The sequence below is a fragment of the Dipteris shenzhenensis genome, chromosome 10 (genome assembly GCF_047967505.1).
Source record: "Dipteris shenzhenensis isolate YYH24624 ecotype China chromosome 10, Dip_SZ_1.0, whole genome shotgun sequence".
Lineage (NCBI taxonomy): Eukaryota > Viridiplantae > Streptophyta > Polypodiopsida > Gleicheniales > Dipteridaceae > Dipteris > Dipteris shenzhenensis.
In genome coordinates this window covers 3,603,741-3,625,937 of record NC_141605.1, presented here as the reverse complement: position 1 = coordinate 3,625,937, position 22,197 = coordinate 3,603,741, and the positions used below count along the sequence as shown (strand labels likewise).

General features: G+C 48.6%; 1 protein-coding gene across 1 annotated transcript in view; it reads right to left on the bottom strand.

The window, feature by feature from the left end:
• The window catches only part of LOC147897275 (RING/U-box superfamily protein), a 71,966-nt gene extending 49,982 nt beyond the window's left edge, over positions 1 to 21,984 (bottom strand). Inside the window, exon 1 of the mRNA XM_087380590.1 lies at positions 21,634 to 21,984. Coding sequence (XP_087236716.1) covers positions 21,634 to 21,763 — 130 coding nt within the window. The 5' untranslated portion in view covers positions 21,764 to 21,984. The remainder of the gene's footprint in view (positions 1 to 21,633) is intronic.
• Between the last annotated feature and the right edge of the window lie 213 nt (positions 21,985 to 22,197).

The following is a 22,197-nucleotide window of genomic DNA, read 5'->3' as shown; positions in this document are numbered from 1 at the left end:
GTCTCGAGCTTCATGACACGGAGTTGTTGCGGGCTGAGTTCTCCTATCACTCCTCTCGGGCTCGATGGGTGCAGCAGGGGGACAGGATGACGAAGCAGTTCTTTCATACCACTGGGCCCCGATCGGCAGGCACACAGCTTCAGCGTCTCCAAGACTCGCAGGGCATCATGCACACTAACCTGCAGAAGATTCTGGACATGACCACTAGATTTTACAACCAGCTCTTTTAGACGGAGAGGATGACCCCAGCTGGTCTTGTGGCCCAAGAGCTAGTTTGGGATCACGTTCCGACGGTAGTCTCGTAGGACTTATGCAGCAGACTTAAGGAGCCTTTCACAGATGAGGAGCTCTGGGAAGCCCTTAAGGCTCTCCCAACCCAGAAGTGCCTGGGTGAGGATGGCTTGACTCCGGCCTTCTTCCGGAACTTCTGGGAGATTATCTCCACCCCTTTCCGTTTAGCTTGCCAGGAGATTTTTGGCTTCTCCCACAATCCTTGAGTAAGGGGTGGATATGTTTGATCCCAAAAGGGGGAGATAGGTCAAATATCCAACAGCGGAGGCCGATCACCTTGCTTGATACTACATACAAGATCCTCGCCAAGGTCTTGAGTTTACGGCCCATCTTTCCGACATCATCCATGACACACAGACTGGACAACATCTTCACGTTCTGGAAGGTAGTGGATTGGTCTAGGGAGGAGTCACAACCAATGGCCGTCCTTCTCTTGTACTTTGAGAAGGCCTACGACAGGGTTGAGTGGTCTTTCTTGGAGGGCATTATGAGGAGATTGGGTTTCTCAAACAGATGGGTCAGAGGAGTTTCACCCAGGGAGCTCTAGTCAGATGCTCATCAAAGGACACACAGGCGAGGCCTTTCCTCTCTCGCTCGGTCCGCCAGGGCTGCCCACTCGCTCCATTCCTCTTCTTGTTTGTGGTAGAGGCTTTGGGCTACTACTTGAGATCACAGGTGGCAAGTCTCAAAGGGTTGAGGCTCCCAATCAGACAGGAGGAGGAGCTCCTTGACTCGAAGTTTGCAAATGACATGGCCTTATATGTTGAGGGCACTACAGCGAGTCTAGAGAGAGTCAGAGGCACCCTGGCTATTTACTGTGAGGCCTCGGGGACACATATCAACTGGACGAAATCCATAGGCTTCTTCATAGGCTTTGAGGAAACACAGGAGATCCGTGAGTGGGAGAGTGACTTTGGCTTCATATGGATACCGCAGGGCCAGACATCGAGATACCTCAGATGCCAGGTGGGTATTGACATCACAGCAGAGCAGCAGATTGCCACGGTCCTGGAGAGTGTTCGGCGCAAGCTTCTCTATTGGAGCTCAGCCAAACTCTCCCTAGCAGGTCGCGCCTTAGTGGCAAACCAGGTCCTTCTTGCCACGGCCTGGTATATCGCCTCTTGCTGGTGCTTTCATAGAGGATGCATTGGGCAGCTCCGACAGTTAGTACGAAACTTCCTTTGGGCAGGCTCAGACGGCATGAGAAACACTAGGGCCTGAGTAGCTTGGCAGACGGTGATCATGCCGCAGGCACTGGGAGGCTTGGGTGTCATTGATCCGAAGATGGAGAGCAAGGCCCTTCTGGGCAAGTTGGTGGTTCATGGCCTCACCCCAGGTGCAGAGTCTTGGAAGCTCCTCTTACAGCGAGGGCTTCTGAGGAACACCCCATGCACAGGGGGACCATGGCAGCCTTCACATAGACGGATCTTCTCAGAGGCCCCCCTTACGAGGAAGGGCTCCCCCCTAATGAGGAGTCTTCACAGGGTATGGCAGAGACTGGTAGGGGGTCTCATCCATGCTCCGCCCAGATGCAGAGGAGTTTGAGCACCAGCCCCTTATGTGGCACCCAGAGATCAGGGATCAGGAGGGATGTATGCTCGGACAACGGACTCACATTGGTTGGGCACAGTGGAACAGTGGTCCAACAGGGTCCTTTGGCCGTTGGAGCAGACCACCTATGGAAACAGAGGCGAGGCTTGATGCCCTAGCGTATCTGTGAGGGACAGGGTAGCGGATGGGCGAGATTGACTTAGCCATTCCTGAGTCCTGGTGGGAAGGACTTCACATTTGGAGAGACAGCAGATGGTTGGGGCAGTTTTCCCGTACTGGTGTTCCCTTGAGGATGTTGATGCAAAGCGGGAGCACGCACCCCAGCTTCTTCCGTGTAGGACCTGGAGGCCTACTTCAGCCACTCATTGAGAGTGACCCCAAGATGGATGGGAGTCTTGATGGGATACACTAGCAGATGATCAGAGTGGTGGGACGTTTGGGGAAGGAGTGGCACATTTACCCTCCCAGTATCTCAGAGCAGGACGCCTCTAGATGGCGCCTTTGGCTGTGGGAGGGTAGACCCTGAGGGAGGTCCAATGGGATCCGGGAGAGTGGTTCTAACCCTCCAGGGGCAGCCTAGCTAAGCAAGTGGATGAGGTGCCCTTCTTTTCCTACACTACACGGATTGGCAGGAGGCTCTAGATGGACTCGTCGAGGTGGACCCCTTCGAGGGAGAGACATTGGGTGACCCAGAGAGTGCCCCTAGATGTGCGCTCCAGGTTTTGGATGCGGTTGTGGTCTAGCTTGCCGCCGAGGAAGATCTTTTACTTCTTCTGGCTGGCCGCCTGTCACGATCTATGACGTATTCCTTTCTCTATTTCTAGACTTATGGATGGTTTGATGAATGGACACTTGTGGAAGGGTATGCCCTTTCGACGGGACACTTCCTATGAGGCACAACCCTTGCACTTTCGACGGGACACTTCCTATGAGGCACAACCCTTCACAAGAGACATTCTATTGAAGAGACATTCCTATTGTAATGTACCCTCTCATCAAGGGTCACACCCTTCACAAGGGGTACACACCTCTTCATGCACATACACTTTGGAGTACACACCTTTTCATGTGTGACTCTTCACTCTCTATATAAGAGAGGCCCAATTGTATGGATGACACACTACAGATACACTACAGACATTCAAGTAATACAATTATTCCTTGTTCTCTGCTATTTCAGTCTCCTTTCTGTTCCTTAGCACATTTCTAAATATAGTAAATCTAGGATTTCTTACAGTGGTATCAGAGCAAAATTCGCTCCTGCTTGTAGGAAATGCCCCCCACCTTCTAGCGCCGATCTGATACATCTTTTCCGCTAGAAGGATATCCGTACACATTGTGCATGGAAGAGATGGAGAGGATGAGCGTAAAAAATTTTCGCGCCAACCCTGCCTAAAGTCATCTATGGCCTCTCCATCTCCCACACATCACGAGTTGATGTGAATGGACACGACAAAAATCGTGTCTTTTCAGGTGCTTGGGCTGTCCCAAAACCAAGGGACGCACCTTTTCCACCATCGGATACACCTTGTGATGAAGAGTCTTGACTCCTCACCCAAGGGACACACCCCATCGTGGACAAAAGGACACACCTATTCATGTAGGGACACCCCTTTTAAAAACAGGGACACACCCCTTCATGAAAAGGTGCACCTATTCCAAGGGTCACACCCCTTCGAATAGGCACACCTTTTAGGCACCAAACACCTATAAAAGGGTACCTAGAGGGGTTAAAATGGAAAACCCAGCCCCAAACCTTAGGTTTACCCTAGCTACCCTAGGGTTAATTAAACCCACCATTTAATTTTTGGGCAACCACCCAACCTGGGCAGCCACCAACGAAAAAGGGGCGCACCCTTTGACGTCCGTACGGATTTGCATGCAGGCTCGCCTCCACCGTACGGATTTCCACGCAGGAGCTGCCCTCAGCCCTCGCCATTTCGCTGTCAGCCCACGCAGGATCTGCCCTCAGCCCTCGCCATTTCGCTGCCAGCCCGCGCAGGTTCACTTCCAGCCTTTGCCTCGCCATCTCGCTGCCAGCCCGCGCCCTCTTGCTGCCAGCCTTCACGCGCATTCTCGCTGCCAGCCCGCGCCATCTTGCTGCCAGCCTTCACGCGCCATCTCGCTGCCAGCCGCGCCTCACCTTTTTCGCTGCCAGCCACCTTGCCTTTTGCAGCCCACTGATTTTGCAGCCCTGTTCCTTTCCAGCCTGCAACGTGAGCACAACGCCAGCCAGCCACTCGGTCGCAAAACAGCCTGCAAACAGATTTTCGCCATGACAGCAGCAGCCTGGTGCGCCAGCCCCTATTGCGATCCAGAATCGGGTACCTGCAGCCTGTTGTGCCATTGATAGCCTGCTCTCCTTGGTTCGCTACATTTTCCTGCCAGATCAGCAGCAGTCTCAGCCTCCTATCGCGATGAAGACAGCCTGTTAAATACCAGGCCTAGATCTGCGATCTTCTACGCAACAATTTGGCAGATTAAATCATTGCCAAGTGGAGTCTTTCCATTCTGCTTTTAAGGATTCTCTTGTCATTATCAAATTACAGCAAATGAAAGACGCTCCCTTAAAGCATGGAAACCCCTGGTAATTCACCCGGCATTTCAAGGACACCTTAGGCATCATCTACCACACAATATCGTGTTCAAATTGCACAACCAGCCCATTTCGGAGCTTTTGCATCCTGGGTTTTCAGTGTCACGTGCCCTCCTAGTGATTTGGACCACATCCTATATCTTCTGCATGAGGCACCTCAGTTACATTACTTCCTCAGCACACTACAGGTTGTGTTCCACGAGTCACGAAGATACCCAGAACCCGATATTCCTCAAGAGTTTGCTGTCCATCTTTGGAGAGAATTTTACCCCTCACCTTCAGCATCTCCAGGGTACTCTCCACCTCCTTCAGCTCCCAGATATCCTCCTATATAGGTTGTACCTTCCCCAAGACAGTATTTACACTCTGAAGGCACTCCTCCTGGATATCCTCCATTTCCGACAGCAGCTCTTTATCCCTTCTCAGATCCATGGACTCTGCAACCTACTCCTGTCCTCTCACGAGCAGTAACACCACTTTCGGCATCACCAGTGTTACCTCAGACAGGACCTCCTTTACCAGATTTCCACGGGTGGTTCCATCCTGCCTCACCTGCCCCCTCCAACATGAGCAACCTCAGGGAGCAGCCCGAATCTTCTTCCAGGAATGGTACAAACTAGAGCGCAAGTTCGCGCTTTTCTCACAGGGATCTCCGATATGTCGCAACGCTCGCGTGAAGCCTCTCCAGAGATCAAAGACTCAAGTCCAAAAAAGACCCTTGAAGTCAACGTACAAGGCGAATCACTACTGCAACTTCAAATATCCCAGCTTCAGGACAGCATCTCCGACTTGGTCCAGAAAATCCAACAACTTCAAGATTCTCGCAGTACCACACATACAGAGGATGATGTGACGCAACCAGACAACTATGCAGATTCATTCCCACTAGAGGTAGAAAACACTGAACTACGTGCCCTCTACCGTTTACTTCAAGCTTCCAAAACTAAAAGACTTGACATCAAACTTCCGGAAGCCTACACTGGTCAACGCAATCGTCGAACAGTTGACCAATGGCTCGTAAAAATGCGCGTGTATTTTGATACTGTTGACCTCACTGAAGGCAAAAAGATCGCCTTGGCAGCCTCCCTCCTAAAGGATACAGCTTTTCTATGGTGGCAAAGATGCTTAAAGGACGGCAAAAGTGTGTTAACATGGGAACGTTTTGAACACGTGCTTCGTAAGCAGTTCATACCTGCCAATGCGGACTTCCAAGCACGTTCAAAACTCCGACAGTTGGAGCAAACGGGCTCCCTGTCTTCCTACATCTCTCAGTTCACCACATTGGTGCTGGAGATTGATGGTTTAACTGAGGATGATCGCCTTCATGCTTTCATCTCAGGCCTAAATCCCTCGTTACGCATTGATGTCCTTAAAGCAAACATCACCACCACAGCTGGCGCTATTGCTTACGCAGAGCGCATCAAAACACAGGGAAGCAGAGTGCTAATCGCACACAGAACTCTACTATGGCCAAAGGTGCTCGCCCTCAAGATAACACCAGGTTTCGAAAAAACTCCGGTAATCAAGGTCAGCGACAGTCTCAAGATCCCTAGAAGACTCAGAAATCATATGCTGGATTCCAACAGAAGCACTCCTCCAAGGATCGCGCCTTTCTTCTTCACAAAGTCATTACCGACATCCCCAACATAAAGGTGCGGCCACTGACAATAAGAACAACTCCAGCACAAAAGGACTTTGTACCATCTGTACAGGCGACCATAGATGGTTCGATTGTCCCAAGCGACCAAAGCAAAATTCCAATATGGAACCTAGCACTTCCCAAAGACAAGATGCTACCCCAGCACGAGACAAGAAAGGCAAAGCTGTTCGAATGGCGAATACCATCCACCTGAGCCTTGCCAGCAACCCCGAACCTTCCCTGGCCACTCAAGTACTTTGTGTTCAAGGATCGATTCGTGGAACAACGGTCACTATCCTCATCGACAATGGCTGTTCTCATAACTTCCTAGCTAGTTCTATGGTCGACAAACTTCGGTTGACCACCAATCCTAGTCTCATGGACTATCAGATTGAACTCACAAATGGAACTACTTTCTTGTGCAACACCAGGATCAAAAACTTGTATTTTCGCATCCAACATTATACGGACAAGTTGAACTTCGACATCATGCCTCTTTCTCCGTACGATGTCATACTCGGATAACAATGGCTCTATGACTATGATCCATCAATCAGTTTCGCAGCCATACTATCCAGTTTGTCCACCAAGGAAAACTTATTGAGCTATAGGGACTCTCCTTCAACCCCAGTTGCCTCTGCCCTACAAGTAAAGAAGTGGGTTCGTAAATGTCAAGTAAAGACTTCACTTCTGTTGGTTACGGCAGTCGAGGAGACACCAACTAAGGATCCTCCTGAATACCTTAACCAACCTTTTTTCCAGCCCTACCTGGTTATTTTTCCACAGGAATTGCCAAAGCAATTACCACCTCGATGACCAGTGGATCACCCAATTGAACTTATTTCCAGCAGTAATCCACCATCGAAACCTCCTTATCGGGTTTCTTACACTCAAAATGAAGAAATCCAAAGACAGGTCACCGAGCTACTCGACAAAGGTCATATTCAGCCCAGTCGCAGCCCTTTTGGATCTCCTGTACTACTTGTGGAAAAAAAGAATAAGTCAATGCGCCTTTGCATCGACTACCGAGCCCTCAACAAGCTCACTATAAAAAACAAGTATCCATTGCCTCGCATCGATGACCTCTTCGATCAACTTCTACATGCAACACAATTCTCAAAGATTGATCTTCGTTCAGGTTATCATCAAATTCGCATACGAGAAGGCGATGAGTACAAGACAGCTTTTCGAACAAAGTATGGACACTATGAATGTTTGGTCATGCCTTTTGGGTTAAACAATGCCCCGGCCACATTCATGACACTAATGAACGACATCTTCAGGCCTTTCCTCGATAAGTTCGTCATCGTTTACCTCGATGACATCCTCATTTTCAGCAGATCCCTACATGAGCACAAACAACATCTTCACCAAGTTTTTGAAGTTCTCCGTGCAAATTCTCTCTACATCAACATTGAGAAGAGTGAGTTCTTCAAGACCCAACTCGAATATTTGGGACATGTTATTTCAGCTCAAGGCATCTCTGTGGATCCCAAGAAGGTCGAGGTAATCCGAAACTGGCCTACTCCTAAGAATGGTCATGATGTCCGCTCTTTTCTCGGATTGGCAAACTTCTACTATACAAAGGTCTATCAGTTTTCCGCAATCGTAGCTCCTATGTCCGAATTATTGAAAAGCACAGCAATTTTTCAGTGGCTTCCCGAAACAGAGTATAGATTCCAACAACTCAAGCAAGCACTCACTACCACACTAGTTATGGCTATTGCTGACCCAAACCTTCCATTTGAGGTCATGACCGACGCTTCCGACATCGCTACAGGAGCAGTCTTGATGCAAGAAGGCAGAGTTATTGCTTTTGACAACCATAAACATTCTGATATCCAAACCCGATACCCGGTTTATGATAAGGAGTTTCTTGCCATTGTACATGCTTATCGCTCTTGGAAACATTACCTCATGGGAGCCGACTCTGTGGTCAAGACAGACCATCACTCTTTAAAGTATATCTTTACTCAGCCAGTCATGAACGCTCGAGATCTGGACGACTCCGATGCTACTTGGCAATCTGATGAAGACTTACAGCAGTACCCTCACATTTTACAGCAGTATTTTCAGAATTTACAGTGATATTTTCTGCATCAGTTCATTATCTCCACCAGGGTCTTCTTTTGAGTGGGAGGGGATGTCATGATCTGTGACGTATTCCTTTCTCTATTTCTAGACTTATGGATGGTTTGATGAATGGACACTTGTGGAAGGGTATGCCCTTTCGACGGGACACTTCCTATGAGGCACAACCCTTGCCCTTTCGACGGGACACTTCCTATGAGGCACAACCCTTCACAAGAGACATTCCTATTGTAATGTACCCTCTCATCAAGGGTCACACCCTTCACAAGGGGTACACACAGGGTTTAGGGTTTAGGGTTTAGGGTTTAGGGTTTAGGCACCTCTTCATGCACATACACTTTGGAGTACACACCTTTTCATGTGTGACTCTTCACTCTCTATATAAGAGAGGCCCAATTGTATGGATGACACACTACAGATACACTACAGACATTCAAGCAATACAATTATTCCTTGTTCTCTGCTATTTCAGTCTCCTTTCTGTTCCTTAGCACATTTGTAAATATAGTAAATCTAGGATTTCTTACACCGCCCACGGAGGCTTGCCCATCGGACCGTGGTTGGAGTAGATGCGAGTGCAGGGGTAGTGCCATTGTTGCTCCGATGGTATCCTGGAGACTATCCCGCATTGCCTGTGGAGCTGTCGTAGCGCAGCAAGGATTTGGATGGGAGCCCTCAGGATCATGACACGTATGCAGAGTCTTCATAGCGACTAGAGAGGACATGCGTTTTAGATTGATGAGATCTCCCCAGCCTACCGGATATAGAGTCAGAGCATCCAGAGGATTGCACTCTACGAGGCAGTCCCCCTTGACAGTCTAGCTCCTCCTTCTAAGGAGGACAGTGTTTGGGAGGTGGTAGCCAGCATCACGGCTTGGAACATTTGGGTGGCTTGCTGCAGTCTTGTGATGGGTGAGCACCCGGTTCCACCCGCGGCTACCCTAGTTGCCATATGGTAGGATATCATTAACACTCTACAGTCCACCTGGGATCGCGTGACTCTAGGCTCTAAGGCGACTATCGAGAGGCGTGCTCGTTTCTGCAAGGCTTGGCCTGCAGGTGTTTTCTACATCTCACTCCGCGAGGAATTTGCTGGCTGTATAGTCCCCCCACTTGGCTGTTATCCCCAGTTCCAGAGATCCCCTAGGCAGTGAGCTGGGTTTCTCTAGAACAGGACGGTTTCTTTCTTTCAGCCTTTTCCGGCTTTTTCATACTTAGCACCTTCGGGGCTGTTGTCTTGTATGAAATCTTTCAAGCATTAATAGAAGGTTCCTTTCTTTGAAAAAAATAAAAATAAAAAATTTATTGTACATTACCATGCAAAGATGTAGACTCATAAGACCTAGAGCCGAACCCTGAAAACAGACTATCACAGTTTTGTTCTTCACGTGTGAGCCCTCTAAGATAGGACAAATGTGCGACTTCCTAACATCTAACAACCTTCCTTTGCAAGTCTTCAAAGCGCCAAACTTGCAAGACCCTGGACATAGGATCCTTGACATTCAACCACCCTCATAACAACATCACGACACCAGGCCACTTTATAATGACCACAAGTTCATTCTATTGAGCAAAGACAACAAGATGCCCATTGGGACCCTTGGCGGGACTATAACTCTAAGCTCAATTCACTTCAATGCGTTATCATTTACAATTACCATAGGTACCTCCAGTTCCCCTACAAGGAATTTCTGATCTCATGGTGTATTTCTGACTTGGTTTTCTCTCTTTCTTTCTTTAAAGGTTTCCATTGTTTGTGCTCTATCATACCATTCAAGCTATGCAGAGTTTACTTGCTGAACAACCCAACATCCCTTCTGATGAAGTGCGAATCATCTTTGAATATTTCTATGCTGGATATAGCACTTGAAAGTACACCTGTACTACCTTTTGCAGTCCTTTGTGAGCACACGAATCTGTCCAGCTCTTCAATCAAATGATTTTAATGGAGCTCTCCGCTCCCCCCCTCTCGTAGCCTCTCCACCCCCCCCCCTCGTAGCCTCTCCGCTCCCCCCCTCTCGTAGCCTCTCCGCCCCCCCTCCCATAGCCTCTCTGCCCCCCCCCTCCCGTAGCCTCTCCGCCCCTCCTCCCGTAGCCTCTCCTAGCTGGGCTGAACCCCCAGCCCAACTAGGGGGTAACAGGAGATATGGCCAACAAAGCATGGCCCAGCCTACCTTCCTCCTCTTCAAAAAACCCTTCCACTCCAGCAGCCTCCAGTAACAAAACCAGATACTCCACAGTGGCAGCCAGGACGCCTTCCCCATATGCACATATATATGAACGAGGTGGTCTTTTTGACCGACCAATTCTTGGATATCATGAACAAATTTACTTCCTATAGGATCAAGTGAGAGAGCTGAGGATGCAGCTAACATATGCCATAGCTAGAATTCAAGTCTTGGAAGGACCTGGTAAGAAGGAAGTCATTGACAAGGTTACAAAGTCATGCAATGCTTCCCCCCCTACCCCCCAACTAGTCTCTGCAGTCAAGAATCTAGTTCATACTGAAATGCAGACAGCCAAGCAAGAAGTGACTGTGGAGTTTGATGCAAAGGTCAACAAAGCGTGGAGTTTGATGCAAAGGTCAACAAACCTGATATTCAGGAAGAGATTAAAGAACATGCATCTAGAAAGGATAATGCTTTGAAAATCAGAATTGGGGGGCTTCCAAATGGATGGTATAAAGAAGATATGGATAGCCGAGGAACTCACCAAGGCTCAACTGAAGGATAAGGCAAAGGAATTAGCAAAGGTTCGGGCTGCCAGGAAGGATGGTAAATGGGCAGTCTACCGGGACGGGATAGCACTCATTAGAGAGTTTAAATCTAAACATAAGCCTCACATCCAAACACACGCAAGTGTTTAGAAGAGGGTGGCTTGCTAGACCATGCCTCTTTGTACTCTCTAAATAAATGTAGCTGCTTTTGCACTCCTTGGGAGCTGCCCTGCGCCCTCCCTAAGCTGATGTACTAGATGGCTTTCATGTTGTCCCATAGACCTCTTGGTCTCCGGTGGACGTTAATAGACTTTCTTTCTTTCTTTCTCTCTCTCTCTCTCTCTCTCTCTCTCTCTCTCTCTCTCTCTCTCTAACACGACGTAAGAGGCGGTCTTTCCTCTCACCGATGATGGAGGAGGTGCTTCTGCCCTTGCCTGGTGACTCCTATCTGAGGGAAAGTCACCTATTCCCATCAAAGACCCTGATGTGTAGCACACATATGCGACATCTCTCTATGACGCCCCATTTCAAACACCACTTGATATGTCCGCCCTTCCCAGGCCCACCACATGCATTTTTTTTACGGCACAAAATGTGCAAGTTGCACTATGCCGGCTCCACAATCAGAGAGCCCAAGATCACGAGGGGCTACGCATCGAGCACTTCGCACATGGACAGGTCTTTGCCTTGATCCTAGCTCAGATGTTCAATCATGCGCTATGCCACGGCTCCCCCCCTGCTTGGAGTACCACCACCACTGTGTCGACACATAAAGCAGGAGACCCCATGGATACTGAGAACTATTGTACTCTCTCATGATTGGTCATACACTGGCCAAGATTTATGGATCAGTACTAGAGAGAGAGAGATCCGCTCCTATGCAAAAGCACACATGCAGCGGGCGCGGGGATAGGTAGGTTTTCGGAGACAACACTCCACCTTTGATCATATCTTCACCTCCGACTCCAACTCCATACATTATCAGACCCCAGGATCTAGAGGACAAACGAGTCTCACACGCCCTGGGGAACGCCTGTTAGAAATCAACCAACAGAGGGTACGCACAGCAGAAGACTGATAGAATAGCCCAGGAGCTCACACAATGTGTGTGAGGTGTGGAATCACAAACTTCTTAAACTTATGTGCTTCAAATAGATGTGCAGACTCATCAATAGACAATGATCCAGCCAGATATAGAAGCTACCAAAAGAATATATTTATGTCCAAAACTTTGGACACAATACAAAGAGAGATAGATCCAAAGTCCCAATAAAGTGTGGTCCTTTGATCTTACCACAACGTACTTCTACTATCTGCCGGATATCTCTAGACTTGAGCCCGACTTTGCTGCCTGCCAAAACCGACTTTCCTGCCCCCCAAAACCAGTTGGCGGGGCTCACCTTTTGAGGCTCTCTTGCAGACCTATTTGGCTGACCTGCTGGCCGACCTCCACCAACCTGTGGGCTATAAAACCAGGGCATACGCCCTTCAAACCTTGTGGGGTCCAGGCCCCCATAGTCTGGCCCTGTTCCAGGCCTGGTAGGCTGGCTGTGACCAGCCCTACCAGCCTCCAAACAGTTGACTCCAGGTTGCTGGCTGCCCTCTCCATGCTGCGCCATGTACAGTGCTTGCTGCAGGTTGTCTTCCTGCCCACAAGCTTCGCCACCTGGCTCGCCTTCTCTCCTGGGATACCCTGCCATCATTGCAAGTCTTTATCAGGCCCTGAACTTGCCCATCTACCTTCCACATCAGGCGCCTTTGATCTTCTCTGATTCCTGTCCCTATGGCAGCCATCTTGCTGCCCATGTGGGCATCCTTCAGATCCTAGGTCCACCCCCCCCATGCTCTCTTCATACAGCGACTTATAGATGGGGAGGTGACCTTTCCAACACCCCTTGAACTTGCCCATCTACCTTCCACATCAAGCACCTTTGATCTTCTCTGATTCATGTCCCTATGGCAGCCATCTTGCTAACCATGTGGGCATCCTTCAGATCCCACGTCCACCCCCCCCCATGCTCTCTTCATATGGGGGCTTGCAGATGGGGAGGTGACCTTTCCAACACCCCTCTCACCGACACATCTCGGCCCAATGCCAACATGTCGATGACATTGCCCCAACAGCTCCCATGATGAAACCCGCTGGCACAATCCGGTGTCAATTCCGGTTCCTGGCTTTTCAACTTGTGGCTCCTACTCCTCCAGGTCCGGTCCTAGCACCCGTTGGCACCGCCACCTTCAGTCACGTTCCTGCCTTCGAACTAGAGCAATCCAAACGCCACGATCTTCAATTGTCCCCCTAATAATGAGTGAACAACCTAGAGTCATCCAGGCACCATGCTTTGAGGGCCTGTCTCAACCCGTCCTTCCTTTGGCAAGGTCCGCAACAAAAGAACCATCTCGAGAAATGAAATCCCAAGATTATTTCCAGATAACCTACTAAGCTCTCAAGCAAGTACTCTTCTAGCTTTAGTACACCTTGTCCATCACCTTCTAGCAATCTGTGTCTGAGATTTGAAGAAGCACCCACACTTCCCCTTCTGCCATCGAAGAAGGCTCATTCCTTCCAATTTTGCATTACTTGAGACATATGAAGAGCAGATTCTATGCTATAAAGGCTTAAATTGAGAACATCAAGTACATACCAGATCAACCTGTGTGCTTGCTATTCCATGGAATCTACAATCGTGACAGTATCAACAGCCACGCACTTGAAGATTCCAAGCACTCAGGTTGATCTGGTCTGAGATTTGAAGAAGCACCCACACTTCCCCTTCTGCCTTCAAAGAAGGCCCATTCCTTCCAATTTTGCATTACTTGAGACATATGAAGAGCAGATTCTATGCTATAAAGGCTTAAATTAAGAACATCAAGTACATACCAGATCAACCTGTGTGCTTGCTATTCCATGGAATCTACAATCGTGACAGTATCAACAGCCACGCACTTGAAGATTCCAAGCACTCCATGCTGTCCTTCACCTTCACTAAGGTTTCTGATTCCCTGTCGGCCCACATCTCAATGTCCGACATCTTCACTGTGGCTTCTAGGTCGGCATATCTGACCTTAGTAACACACGGAGATGTCATCAAGAACAATTCTTCAATTGCCACATTAGCTTTGGCTTTTATATCACCATCTGAATCTGAGTCGAACTCCTTGTTTTTCTGGTCCGCATTCTTCTTTCTAAAATCCTTCGCAAAATGGTCTGGCGTGTCACAATAGAAGCACTTCTTTCTTCTGCTTCCTCTTCTTGGAAGTGTCCTCGTCATCTCCAGAGTCATCCTTCTTGGGTTGGCCACCGTTAGGCTTGCCCTTTCCTTTGCCAGCGTTATCCCTTGCCAGCAACGCCTTGTCATCGTTATCGTTGTTGTAGAGCTTCTTCCTGGAGAAGTAAGTCAGAGGTTTAGTCCTCTGTCCTCCTGTCACAATCATAGCGAAGCTTTTGAAACTCCGTGGTAGCCTCCTCAGTACCATCAAGGCCAACTGGCACGAGTCCACCTTTTGACCAACCGATGCTAGTTGATCCCTCACCACCTTGACCTTTGTCAAGTGTACCGAATCTCCTTCATCCATATCCAAGTTGTAGAGCTAATGCTGAAGAAGCAAGATCCGTGATGTGTTATATGTCTCGTATAGATCCTTCAAAATGGCCCACGCATTTACTGACGTCGGTCATCTGGATGTGAGGAAGCACAGAGTCCACCATTGTCCCTATGATCAATGACAAGGCGTGGGCATCTCTATCTTCCCAAGCTTCGAGCTCCTCTCCATCTATTGGCATGAGTATCCTCCCATTGTTGTCCACCACATCCTCCGGCTTTGCCTCTGTTCCCATTGTCAGTTTCCACAGTTTTCGAGCCACTAAATGACTCCGGATCTTCACCTTCCAGATAGGATAATTAGTCCCATCCACTTTCCCAAACTCTCCAAAGTTAGGGATGGTGAAAGAAAGAACTCAAGGAAGAGAGAGAAGGGGCTGAAGAGGCTTCTGCTTCTGACATTGCCATCTCCACTGCTAAACCACAGCCTTCTCTAGACCAGAACTTTGTACGCACCTGATTGAACCTGAGTCACCCTCCTTCTCCGTCCTCCAACCGTGGAAGTCAATTCCCAAGAGCCTCTGAATCAGGTTCGTCCTTTAGCAAGGTCCCTGCCTTTACCCCACTAAAGCGTGGTCCTTTGATCTTACCACCATGTACTTCTACTATCTGCCGGTGAGCCTGCGTGCTCCACCTTGAGCATATGTAGACTCTCTGTCCAGATTACAACACCTTGCTGGCCTGAGATACAGCGAAGGTTCAGCCCTTGAGAGCCCAGTCTGCAGCACACCTTCTACTCTCCTTCACCTCCAGGATGAGGCCCAAGGAAGTGTCTTCTGGCTGCTCCCTTTTCTGCTGAGCTGCTGGATGCCTTATGCCCCCCCAAGGACCCCTTTTATAGAGGAGAAACCCCCTCAAAACTCACCAACCAGAAAGGCCTTCTGGCCGACTTTGCTGCCCCCCAAAACTGACTGGGGGGCCTCACCTTTTGAGGCCCTCTTGCAGGCCTATTTGGCCGACCTGCGCCTTGCCTCCCCACCAACCTGTGGGCTATATGGCTATGGCTATGGCGATGGCGCCCCCCTGCCCTCTCCTCCCCCCCCTTCCTCGAGCTCTCCTGACCTCCCCTTGCCTCCTCCCTGTCGACTCTCCAAGCCATCCCCCCCTTCTTCTTCCCACTGCTCCCAAATCGAACTCCATCTAGCTCCCCCCCCCCCACTGCTTTTGCCTCCCAGACGATGACGTGGAAGATCTTAACCGGCTCCCTCTACCCTTCGATTGGTCATGCAGCTGCAGCAACAGCCTGAACGAGCCAGCCCGAGCTGACATTGGCAGCATTCCACTTTCCCTTCTCGTTCCCTAGGCGGGCGGAAGATCCCGCCTTCTCTCCTGGGATACCCCGCCATTATTGCGCCATCATTGCAGGTCTTTGTCACGCCCTGAACCTGCCCATCTACCTTCCACATCAGGCACCTTATCTTCTCTGATTCCTGTCCCCATGGCAGCCATCTTGCTGCCCATGTGGGCATCCTTCAGATCCCAGCAGGTCCACCCCCCCCCCCATGCCCTCCTCATATGGGGGCTTACAGATGGGGAGGTGACCTTTCCAACATCGCCAATGGACAGATATGGGCCTCGTCCCATTGGCTGAGGATTGAGGAGCATCTTTCACAATGCTTCTTCAAGGTTTGAACTTTAAATGGGCATTACATTTTAAATTTTGAAGTTTAAACTTTAGACTTTACACTTGAACTTTTAAGTTGAATGGATCGTGATTAAATTTGAAGGCTGTACTTACTAATGTAGGTTGTAGGCTGTATGCTTGTGACCGACTAGTCACCGGGCTGGCAGTTAATTACCAGCCACTACAGTGGCCCGCAATTACTCACTTGCCAGCTACCACCACTGAGCTTGCATGATCAGGACAGTGCAGTTAATTACCAGTCATCGGGCTTGCATGCTCAGTAGAGTGCATGATTAGAGGTGATTAGGCTTCATGATTTATGTTTGTAGTAATACTGCTCGATGGTGGTGACTCTCATTAGCCACATCTGTCGTGGCTAAGATTTCATTGGGCTGGCAGTTAATTACCAACCACTGCAGAGGCTTGCAATTACTCACCTGCCAGTTACCACCACCGGATGTTTGCTTCATGATTACCAGCCATCTTACCCACCATAGACGTGGCTGATCAGAGCCACCACCACCGGATAGTAATAACCACAAAAGTAAATCATGCACTTGTCATGGTCTTGTAGGCTTGTGACTTGTCATCTATAGGCTCTAGGCTTGTGACTTCTCACCTGTAGGCTGTTGTCTCTTGAATTTCAGAGTGCCCACTGTGTATGTGTGTATCTAAGGTATGTGTGCACTGTGCTTACGTAATATATATATTATATATATATAAAATACATATTTATAGGTGTTTCTAGACGAAACGCCTGTAAAATTCTAGAAACGTTTCTTGTGACACTGTCCCAACTAGAGATGATCAATACAGCACTCCCACCCCTCCCAACGCACGAACACCTCGTATCTCCCAGGTCTCATCCCAAAATGCCATCTCCCATGTATATCCACTGACTATGGGCAAAGGGCACTTTGGGCTCTAGTGTATCTCTGTATAAAAGGCTATCTCCCGACTTGTGTATGATTCCGAGAAATTTTCTCATAACGTACCCTCGTAGTTCCAAACACTGCAAGTCAGGGTTTTCGGTGTTCTGAATCTCATAGACCCCGTAGGAGGCCACCAAATGCCGTCGAGGACCTATCAAAAACCGCCCCTCTCGAGCTATGGCCCATTTTCCCTCCTTGCAGGCCACATCCCCTTGCTATAGGAGGGTACGCCTCTCCTCCACTTAAACGGGTGTAAGATCCTCATCAAGGTGGATGTCTGGATGATCACGTAAAATTGAGCGTTACTACGAGGCATGCCTATACATGTATGGGGTCCTTCCCAATACGCCTGGCCCCATCGATCCCATGTACCTGAACCCCAAGGGTGGAAGTCGCGAAGCCAATCACCTCATCTATGGGGACTTTGACATTAAGAGCCTTACTGGACCTCTATTGCTGCTCCAAAATGGTGGTGGCCTTTGTAGGTTCCCTTTTCGCGACATCCACCCACCTAAAGGTCTTTGCAATGGCTGACTGTATGGTGGCTATTTGTGCCTCAACAGCCTAAACTGCGGGCCCCTGTGTGTCGCTGTCAATATGGCTGCCATCTCCTTTCGGCAGAGCTGTGATATCTCCTAGCCCAAACTCTGGATAAGACGATCCTGCTTTGCCTCTCATGTTGGGCTGGTGGTGTATCTTTAGGAAAACATGGTCCTAGGAATCTGACGGGATCGTGTGACCATGGAGTGTGTAAGGGTGGGATGTGAAGGGGGGGCTGGATGATGGGGGGCAGAAGTGGGGCGTGATGAGGAGAAATTTGGAGTGTAGGTCCGACAGGGCCGACTGAGAGGGGGAAAGATGGCTGGGTTAGTGGCGACTTTGGACAACCCCTAGAGTGGTCAAGACACTCTAGGGCTGTTTCTTGGCAGCTTCTTGGCGGTTTCTTGGCCGCCCTATGGTAGATTGGTGTGAGCGCAGCGGGGGCTAGCTGATTCGAGGACAGTGGAGCCCCCCTGTATAGATTGTTGAGGTCGAAGAAGGCCCGAGAGGGGGTTGTGTGACTCTTTGCTATAGCACCCCGTGAGGGCTGTTGAGTGTCGTAAAGGGCCCATGGGGGATGTGTGGCTAGTCGTGACAGCAGCAGGGAGTCCGCGGGTGGTGGGACAGTGAGAGGGGGCATCCCTGCTTCACTCCGATCGTGCTCTCTATCTAGTCTGACAAAGCTTCTAGGGTACGTATTAGCCCCCCCGTATAGACTGTTGAGGTCAAAGAAGGCCCGGGAGGGGGTTGTGTAGTTGTTCGTGATAGCAGAACCCCCCGTGAGGGCTGTTGAGTGTCGCGGAGGGCCCATGGGGGATGTGTGGCTAGTCGTGACAGCAGCAAGGAGCCTGTCACGATCTGTGACGTATTCCTTTCTCTATACCTTAGACTTATGGATGGTTTGATGAATGGACATTTGTGGAAGGGTATGCCCTTTCGACGGGACACTTCCTATGAGGTACAAATCTTCACAAGAGACATTCTATTGAAGAGACACTACCATTGTACTGTACCCTCTCATCAAGGGTCACACCCTTCACAAGGGGTACACACCTCTTCATGCACATACACTTTGGAGTACACACCTTTTCATTTGTGACTCTTCACTCTCTATATAAGAGAGGCCCAACTGTATGGATGACACACTACAGACACTCAAGCAATACAAATATTCATTGTTCTCTGCTATTTCAGTCTCCTTTCTATTCCTTAGCACATGTAAATCTACGATTTCTTATAGAGCCCACGGGTGGTGGGACAATGAGAGGGGGCATCCCTACTTCACTCCGATCGTGCTCTCTATCTAGTCTGACAAAGCTTTCGGGGCGCATAGTAGTCCCTCATGTGTAGAGGTGGAGTAGATCCAACCGTATGATATGGTTGATCTTATCTTGTGAGATCTGAAGGGACAGGGCATCCAAGCTGTACTGGAAGGGGGGAGGCGGTCCATCTGAATACCAAACCATCTGAATATAAACCCTTCTCTTAGCTAGTCATCTAGATGACTCTAGTGCCACCCTCGATAGTCTCCAACTGGGTAGGACCCAAACCCTATGAAGATATGTTACTGTCTGGAAGATGAGAGAAGCCCTATTGTGATAGTGGAATCCCCTCCTCAAAATGATATGATCGTCTCATCCATCCTATGTGAAAGAAGAGCCTGTCTCTTTCGGCGCGCCAATTGATGTGATATCCGTTGTGCCTCCGGTGTCATGAGATGCCCCAAGGCCCACTCACGTACAAGGTGAGATCTCATCTCTCGGCACTCTTCATCAAACCATGGATTCTGGGGCATCTTCCCGGCTGGGGGACACTTTTCAGAGCGAGTCGTGGGGAAAGACTTGACAGCGGCAGCTTGGACCATTAATACCAAAGTGTGTATCATCTCCAAGGGGGGTCAGTAGCTCATGAGACAAGTGGCTCATATACTAGGGCATGAACCCAGTTGGGAGCCTACGGGTCTCGTCCTATAGTTGGCGTGGTGGTCGATATGCTAAATGCCAAAGAAGAGTGATCCACCCCAAGGGGGGGAGGCACTATGAAATCATGCTGAATGTGATCAGGTAAGAAACAATGAGCGCTCCAAATAGCGGCTATCTGTGAAGGCCGTTATATACGATCAAGTCATGCACTGCTCCCATCTCAAGTAGGTTTCGGATATCCTATGACCTGTGGTGCATCCTCTAAATGCCTCGCTATCCCAAGCTCTACTGGATCAATCTCCGGTACTCTAAGAGGGTCAGCTCCGAAGTCAAGCAAGCCAACCTGTTTGCTGCACATACGTGCAATGAAGTCACCCAGGAGGAGAATCCCCCTTGCCTGGACAGCTCCGTGATATCATCGTGTATGGGTTGTGGCCCTCTATGGTGACCTCATGCACTATGATGATGTGTTCAGGGGGAAGTAGCATACAATGAAAATCGGTTGCGTGTCACGTGCCTCGTACCCACATGTGGTGTGCATGCTCCTCCTTCCACATCAAAGATATAACCAGTCTCAAGTGTGATCTAAATAGAACTGCGACTCCACCAGTGCCTCATATCCACTGTCTCTCCTCATCTCTCTCCTATGAGCTGAGAGTCATATGTGTTTGAGCGAGATATGCTTTTTCAAATCTCGATTCTTTCCTTTGCACAGAGAGGCCGAAGTTGCACAGAGAGGCCGAAGTTTGCCGCCAAGGCTTTGGCTACTAATCCTGCATGGATAGCTCTACACCTGTCACCGTGGGCAGCCCTCTCTCTTGGCTCTCATGTGTATTAGTATAGGAAATCATGTTTCTATTGTGGTGTACGAGTTCTACCGCAACCATTGGGTAGATACGGGCCCGTCCCACCAATTGAGGATTGAGGCAGGGATAGCCACAGGTACCCATAGGGAGCAGAGGCTAGTAGAGGTAGAGCCAGAGGAGTGTTCCTATGCACTTGCCCAGCATACTATGAGATTGGAGGACGGTACCACTGTCTCTTTCAAGAGAAACGTGGTTTTGGGCCAAGTTTGTGTTTGCCTCTACTTGATCGAGATGCCGCAACACAGAGAGTCTCTATTGCAATAGATCAAGTAGCAGGAGGTCACTTAAAAAGCTAACCGTGCCACGAGAGGATAGTAGAATAAAACTTTAGGGTTTGCAACATCAATACAAAAGATTGCAAACCATCATATGCAATTTCAAGGCTCAAGGCTCCTCTCTGCTAGAGACAAAGTGTGCTTCTCAAGTCCTAGCTATACGTACATATATACATATGTATGTAAGTATGTATGATGTATATATAATATATTTATTTGTTTGTTTGTTTGTTTATTTGAATTTATATAAACATACATATATAAATAATTATTTCATATATATGAAATGCAGGTCCCTTATCTCTTTTTTTTCAATAAAAGCACGTACTTTTATCTTGCAAAATCCATTATCTAAAAAATATCGCAAATAAGACCTCACAAGGTGACTAGGCATTGGAGCTATTTTTACTCCTACACCTAATGAGGTAGAGTTTTGGAAGAAGGTCAAGCTCCACACTACCTATGGGAAGAACTTTGTGTTTCGTTTTTATTTTAGGCCATGTACTCGTAATTTCCTAGCCTCCCAACGTTGGGATAGAGTCATGGTCAAGATCATAGCATCCGTCTATGCCAAAGGGTACCCAAGGGTGACTTGATTGTATGAACCAACGTAGAGGTCTACCTGCCGATAGAGTGGTCCCTTTGATCCGCTATACAAGCATTAACCTCACCCACAGGCATTGACTGGATAGATAGAGACGAATGGATTTTATAGTCTTCAAGAGTTAATTATTCACTTGGTTTACAAAGCCTGTCTCAGATAGGTAACTTCACTCGATTCTCCACGTTAAAGCCACACTACAGTTGGGTTAAAAAATTAACCGTAAACAAATTGATGGCTAGACGTACAAACGTATGTATGCGTGTATACGGTGTGTATAGTTCGTAAGTACATAAGTACGCATAGAGATACACGCAACGTATGTATGGATTTGTCTTATATGCATTACCAAAGAGATCCAAATAAAGTCGACTCAGTCAACCTTACCAAGGCGAACCCAGGGTCCAGCAGCCTGATTAGAGTGGAAGACACCGTCGAGTGAGCAAGGCTCTTGAGGACATTCTGTGTCATCGGCGCTCTGGCATGCTGATGGCGCGATGATTTCTGGCTCCTGCATGGTGCAGCAATCCAAGAGGAACCAGAAATCGTGTGAAACGAAGGGATTCTAGCTTTGTCGCAGCTAATCTTCTTTGGAAGCCAACTCTATTATTCAATCAACTTTTTCCTCCCGTGATTTACTTTTTTTATGGCAAGGAGATGCTTGGGCCCCTTGAGCCACGTGTCATGAATCTAAGCCTTTGATCTGGTTTCATCTTATGCCCTTGATTTAGTTTGATGTAAAAGCTAAGCTTTTGACTAAAGTACTAAAAGCATATAGGTGCTTTTCACAATAACAAGACTATATAAACGTTTCAAACCTATTCGATTTGAAGAGATAGTCCACTTGATTTGCAAGTTTGGGCTTATTGGCATGTGAAGCTTAGGATATAGATGCTTGCAATAATGAGTTCCAAGGCTACAAGGAATGGAATGATCACTATTGCGGGCCTC